This window comes from Hoplias malabaricus, chromosome 1 (assembly GCF_029633855.1).
Source record: "Hoplias malabaricus isolate fHopMal1 chromosome 1, fHopMal1.hap1, whole genome shotgun sequence".
Classification (NCBI taxonomy): Eukaryota; Metazoa; Chordata; class Actinopteri; order Characiformes; family Erythrinidae; genus Hoplias; species Hoplias malabaricus.
This window is the reverse complement of record NC_089800.1, coordinates 53,794,989-53,802,215: the sequence shown is the minus strand read 5'-3', so window position 1 is coordinate 53,802,215 and position 7,227 is coordinate 53,794,989. Positions and strand designations below refer to the sequence as shown.

At 38.4% G+C, this 7,227-nt stretch overlaps 1 protein-coding gene across 2 annotated transcripts in view; it reads left to right on the top strand.

Annotated features, from left to right (window-relative positions):
- lsamp (limbic system associated membrane protein) overlaps positions 1-6,597 on the top strand; it is a 655,457-nt gene extending 648,860 nt beyond the window's left edge. For both annotated transcript variants that reach the window (XM_066666770.1, XM_066666769.1), the window contains one exon: positions 1,183-6,597. In XM_066666770.1, coding sequence (XP_066522867.1) covers positions 1,183-1,280 — 98 coding nt within the window. In that variant the 3' untranslated portion in view covers positions 1,281-6,597. The remainder of the gene's footprint in view (positions 1-1,182) is intronic.
- Positions 6,598-7,227: the final 630 nt, after the last annotated feature.

Below are 7,227 nucleotides of genomic sequence, written 5' to 3'. Positions count from 1 at the left end.
TGCCCAGCTGAAACAACACGGTTTATTTATTATAAATATTTATTATGAATAAATAATACCTGGATATTCATATCCCAGAAAATATTAGGAATTCTCTTAAAGACCCTGAGGTTTTAAATTACACTTTTAAATATTAAAAAGGTAAAAAAAATTGGCAAACTGGCGACCCTCTGTGGCTGTTGGGCAATATGACACCTCTCTCTCTCTCTCTCTCTCTCTCTCTCTCTCTCTCTTTCATAAAGTATATAATAATACATTATTACACTCCATTACTGAAACAGCACTTTTTACTTTAAACTGAGTGTAAACAAAGCTAAGAAAACAAATTAAATTAATTAAAGTTAATGTGTTTTTTTTATGGGAAAGTGCAACTTTGAGGGTGCAGTTCACACCTTGGCCACCAGATGCCACTGTGCAACAATAAATGGCTCCCTATAAACCTGCAAAGCTCAAGTTGCACTTTCTATGTTAAAAATCATATCATAAGATTGTCGTACATTCTACTATCAGAAATTAAAATAGCTGTGATTCCACTCATCAAATGATCAGAACATCTACAAAACGTACAGAACTCGGAGAATGTGGAATTAGACTGGAATTGTATGAGGTCTCATTCAAGGTTTCAGAGCCACTGGAGGATTGAAAGATTAATCGTATTATTTCTTTTCCACATTGGTCTGGAACATGGAAAACGGATGCAGTTTCTGTTTCCACCCTGTGCTTATCACCACCCACCAGAACGGTTCCTCAGCTCTCAGCACGTTAGCTAATAGTGCTAAAGGAAGCAGGCTGACTGTGGTCTGTAAGTGTTCAGATCTGAAACAAGACTAGGCTTAATCCCTGTCTGCTAGAGTACTGTTAAACCTCAATGTTAAGATGCTTTTAAATATCTATAAAATAAAAAATATGCCTGACCCCACACTGTAAAAATTTGTGAACTGGAGTAAGTTCTGTCTTTCCGACTCGTCCCAAACTAATCGGATACCTCCAGAGAACTTCCACTAATCCTCAGCCCCTCTGGCCCACTGTTGGCATTGGGCATGTTGACATTAGGCTCATGTGCAGCTGCTTTAGAACAGTCTATGCTTTACTATCAGGAGTTCACTTTTTAAACACAGTGTATGAATGGCTGACTGCTCAATGTGTTTCTAATGATCTGGTCATTTCTCTCTCTCTTTGAAGGACCTGGAACTGGTCGGGACATTAACGGCTCCGCATGTGTCTCTCAGTCCGTGTGGCTCCTGCTCCTCCCTCTCCTCCTGCCTCTACTCAAGTGTTAATACTCAGCGTTGCACTCGTTCACCACCACTCCACCTTCTCTTTCCTCTATCTCTCTCTCTATCCCTCTTACTCTAGCCCCACCCCCTCTGTCTCTCTCTTCCAGACTGTTGGCTTTTACCATCCTGAACGAAAACGTGCCTCAATGCACGCAGAACTAGGTACACTTACAATTCGCGAAGAGGAACGGGACGAGTAGGAAATTAACAAAAAACACAAAGGATTTTACAAACGCAGAGAGAACATAAACAGTGCTCTTTATAGGATACGGTACTTGTTACCTTCACTCGTTTTCCGGCGCCTTTCATTAGTTTTCGTTCTATTTCGTCTTCTTTAGTCAAAAACCTAAACATTAGCGAGAGTTTCCAGATGAACTCTCTTCTAAACACTGCTCCAGAATGCTAACTTTTTTAATTTCTGATAAACTCCCAAAACTATCTCTCCTCTTGTTCTTGGTATTTGTCAAATGTGTGACATAAAGCAATGCAGAGAGACATTCTTTAGCGACAAAACTAAGAATAAGCGCACACGTTACTCAGCAGGAAGCTATAAAATATGTATAAGCTACAGCTTACCAGCGCTAAGCTTCACCAAAAGGAAAGCATCCACTTACCCCACTTTTAGCATAGAGTTAGCCTGGAGTTAGCATAGAGTTAATATAAAAATCACAGTTATTCCCGAGCTAGGTGCCAAACCTTACCGTAATATCTTGCTAATGTGCTAAACACATCAAAAGGGTGTGAGATAGTTTAACCTCCAAGCAGCCGAGTATCTCTCTCACTCAGTCCAGCTCTGTGCTAACAACAGTGCTTCTAGCTGTGCGCTAATACAGGTTTTCTCACAGGAACCTGGCAAAAGTTTGTCCAAAAAACAATTTTACACAGTTTTCCTTTCTTTCTCTGTGGCCCTGCATTAGCATTAGCACTAAACACAGCACTATCTATCAGCCATTTTGAAGCCTAAATCTTAAGTTTGATTTTATTTGTAAAAATGTCTATAATGTAATGTAAAGCGAGCAAGACTTAGGTGTAAAGTTAGCATCATATATAACTCGTTCACAACATTAGCCTAAAAATAGTAAGACAACAAATGCTTCTCTGCTCAGAGGTGTTTTGACATTTTTATCCAGTGTGAGGCTGGCTTGGGATGGTTTAGGAAAAAAGTTAGCCCAGTGTTAGTGTACTTCTTAGCTAAATTAGCCTCATAGCTCTAGAAACACAGTGCGTACACAGTGTTTCTGAGAACTAAGAAGTCATTTTTTTATTCAACCAAAACCAAAGGGACACAATTCTGTTGCTGTGTATTAGCATAGCATTAAACAGCTATGTTAGCCTGTCTGTATTAGATTAATTGACATAGTGCCCCTTTCTGAGGTTAGTTTGGGGTGATTTAGGCGTGACTTTGATTTAATTGTTAGCCACATTAACTTCACACTGTCGCTAACGCATCAAATGATCTTAGTCTGAGGGGAACACTGTGTAAATTTGTTTTTTTTGACTGAAATATTCTTTCAAAATATAAGTCTGTTGCTAATAACAAGTTAAAGCTGAAGTGATTAATGAGAGAGCAGAATAAAAGTCACTAATATTTTTCTGTAGGTGTTTTTCAGAAAGCTTCATGACACCTACATAAGGGTTTCGTAAGAACTGGTATGAGCCACATAAACATCTGTGAAGGCTTATTCCAACAACTGCCAGCCACCATCACACTTTTTAGGGTGATGAAAGAAAATAAATTTGAAGTGAGAATGTTATAATAAGGTTTTAATAAGAAAATAAGAATGTTCAAAATAAAAGTCACTAATGGGACTTTTCCACTGCGTGGAACCTACTCGACTCAACTCTTTTGCTTTTCCAGCAGCCAAATTTGCTCCTTGAACTGGGTACTTTTTCGGTCCCACCGCTCCAGCTGAGGGAGCTCTGACTGGCCAGAGACATGTCAATCACCAGGAAACACAGAGCTCCAGCACAAACTCAGCGCTTGTAAAATCTCTGAAGTTACAGCAGCTTTCACATTAGGTTTTATCCGACTCTCAGCAGCAGCTCGTAACATTCCCCCGAGGGGTTTCTGAAGAGGGTCAGATGCTCCTTGGGTCGGTGACTGAGGAAAATCTCCAGTGAAAGCCCAACATGAGACAAGGAAAACTGCTCTGTGAGGAACTGGGGGCGGAGCTGGACTGGGTTCAGTCCAAACAACAACAACAACACGCCACACACTGAGTAAACAGCGCCTGACTTTACCACCGCGTTGTTGTAGATTTCAAAGCCTGTGGTTCCCCATAGAGACAGGGGTTTGCAATATCACCTGCTCCATTTCACGGGGGAGCTGTGGGAAGTCGAAAAGCGACCAGGTAAAAGTGAGTTGAGCCGATCCGATGCAGTGGAAAAGCACCATAACACTTTACTGTAGGTTACAGGACACCTACATAAGCCTTTCATCACAGCTGACATAAGCCTTATATAAAGGGAACGTTCCCTCAACTTTGGCTAACGTCACCCAAACGTTCTAATGAAGTTGTGAAGAAAATGTTTTAGTATAACATTCAAAGAAAGTTTTATTTACGAATGACAAACATAATTAAAACAATCAATGAACATTAGACTACAATGTTTTCTTGGAACTTTATTAGAACTTTTGGGTGACGTCAGACAAAGTTGTGAGTTCCCTGCTGGCTGCGTTATTCCACCTAGTATGCGTTGTTATAAAACTTTGTACGCAACAGTTAACGCTGTAGCCTTAGCTTTACTTCAGCTTCAGTGGAGAGAGAGAGCTATGAAAGGGAAGATGTTGTGTGTTGATTCTATTCTCAGCTTTGGGGTTTTGGGGGTTTGGGGTTGAGTTCCACCACCTCATCTTGGAGCTCTGAATAGCTAACTCCCTGCCTGTAAAAGTAGAATAAACACAGTAAAAGATATATCCCTCTAACCCCACCTCTGGACGAAGCCCACTTCATGCCGCCTCGTGTTTATACGCCATTTTGAACTGTGTTGTATAAAAACGCCCTGCTTACACACGTCTACAGTTAGCATTTCCTTCACTTTGGATCCACACTGTTTCTGTACTAAGCCCCACCCCTTCACCAAACATTTAGTCCCAGAAAATCACAGCTGACCCCGTGTTGTACTGGAACGGTCCTGTACAGATGTTAATGTAGGTGTATGTCAGTTCTTATGAAGGGCTCATTTAGGTGTCGTCTAGTCTTATGAATGATGACCTGAAAGTCTTTGAAGTCTCTTGTTGCACTAAATGACCAGTCGCCAGGACGAACGGCACGTGATAAGAGATGATAATTGTTGAATAATTGGTTTATTTTTCAGTTCCTTTTTTATATTTTCCAAGTGGAAAACGTGGTTGTCGCTTCACTGTAATGAAAGTCTCCCGTTATTTCCGCAGGTCTTTTCTGAAGCCTGTTAGTTTTTCGAGGGGTGGTTTCTGGTCACTAACTCTTTAACTGTGAAGATCTCCCTCTCTCATTTTCTTCTGTTCCCATTGCCCCACCCCTCCTCCGACCCACTCCATTTGTGGACGATGTACCATACAGCTAACGTGTGTGTGAATTTAGACTGAAATGTATGACACCAATGAATGCTTTTGCTTGTTATTTTAATTATTTTAATTTCTTTCTTTCTTTTGTTGTTGTTGTTGTTGTTGTTCTTATTATTATTTGTTAATATATTATTATTCTCTTTTTGTTTTTTGTTTTTTTCTCCTGTGTTTTTCCAAAAACGGGATCTCAGATTTTTTTTCTCTGTCCATTTTGTTTGTAATTAACGTTGTATATATCTACTTGAATCCATTGTCCTTAAATATATATAAATATATATTAAAAATAATAATTATAATAATAATATATTACGTCCATGTTTCTTAATAGGCTAGTGGATTTGTTGAGGATTAACTCGTAGTGCGCCCTGGTAAGTTAAAAAATAAACAACAAGCGATTAGGGTAAACAATTTTTAATATATTGAGAATTTAACACAATGTTAAACTTGTCGGACGACAGCTAGCGCTACCTTCCTGTTTTCCTACTGTTATTTTTTTTATATATAGAATGTAAATCTCCATTAAGGAGATGTTAGTGTTGAAATGAAATAATTGCCAAAATAAGCAAAAGAAAACGACGCTGTTGTGCTAGATTAAAATGATTAAAATATAAACAGAGCCCTCCATAATAAAGTTTGAGTTAAAGGTGTGTGTGTGTGTATGTGTGTGTGTGTGTATACACACTATGAAATTAGAGTGTATTCTTTCAAAGGTGCAATCAATCATTTTTACCACCAGAAAACCTGTTAAACCGTATTTATAAAAGCAGGTCCGTATTATTTGGTGTACTATGTTGGTTTTTCTATAAAGGATTAAAAAGTCCCTGAGTTTTACAAAGTTTATTCTCCATGGAGCGGGCCCTCCCACTCAAAGGAGGGCCATGTTTAAAAATAAATGTAGTACAGAATCTCCAGGCCACTAGGTGTCAGTATAAATATGAAGAAGTATCATTGGTCAAAATGATTGATTATTCTTTTAAAATCGGATAAATGCTGATTGTTGGTCCTCTTATTATACTTTACAAAATTAAAGTCCCACACACACCCAAAGCCTCCAGAGTGACTGAGCACAGTGTTGGTTTCAATGCCTTTTAACACACTCCCACTCACCTGCTGTGTGTGTCTGTGTGTGTGTGTGTGTGTGTGCGCGCGTGTGTGTGTGTATGAGGAAACCACAGTTTAGAGTAGGCTAGGCAATGGGCTAATGCAGTTAGCATACGAAGGGCTGGTGAATGCCTTTCTGTAGCAGCAAGGGCCTCCTGCTGTAAATTGTGATTGCGATGTGTGTTTGTAGCTGAATCTGACAAATGCTAATGTACAATTCGCTGTGTAAATGTTTGATTTTTTATGTTAAGGCACTTACACAAGCTATAAAAGCTCTCTACTTCATGGCTGTTTTTACAGGCCAGGACAGTCCAGCTAACACTAACTGCTTTTCTGTGTAGCCTTCCATATTCCTGCATTCTTTCATTTTTTATTTTACCTTTTTGGAGATTTCTTTGGGACTTCTTGGGCTTCAAGAGGATTTCTTTCTCTGTTTCATTTGTATATGTGAACCTTATCCAGCTAATAAAACCCTCCAGAGAAGGGAACGTCTCATATCCGGACTTTCTCATGTCAGTAGTACAAAATCCCTCCCCCAAAACAACGTCCCGCACCTTCATTTCAAGGCAATGAACATTTTATAATGGCTTTGGTTTATTCTAAGATTACTGCAATCAATTTCTAAAAAATCTTATGTACTGTAAAGTACCCATGAAATGTTCAAAAATGAAATAAAAGTCATTTGAATTTGATGTATTGTGAAATTTCTTTGAAAGTGGACTGAAAGACAGCTTTATTCTTTAATCATTTTTAGAGTAAGGTTTATCTTGATTTCCAGTTTGCTTTGAACACATTCTTCACACAGAGTGCTGTTATATATCTAATATGTCATTATCATAGCTGTTCCCATAGAAACGTTTAAGAAGGTAACACTGGTAAGTTTCACCATTTATCCTAAAAATGGACTTTGTTTACAGATCAAAAACTTTGTTCTCATTCCCAAACTAAAAGGGATTTAGTGTATATATATATATATAAATAACATCATATATATAAAGAGAAATTGCAGTGGGCCTATTACAGAGCCTTGGGGCACACCACAAGTGTTTCAGTTCATTTGGTTATATTTTGAAACTAAAACAATGAGTAAGAGATGAAAGTGATATTATTTTGTCCCTAATAATCAGGTTTTGTATAATATTGTGAATTCTTTTAGTGGTGTATAATTCCACACTAGTATAAAGTAAAAGGTATTTTCTGATTACAGTAACAGATCACTAAATCTAATTTATTCATAATGCAAATCTAATCCGAGTCTTAATTCTCTTTAGATGATCTAGGTAAGGTTAATTTAGCCAGGTC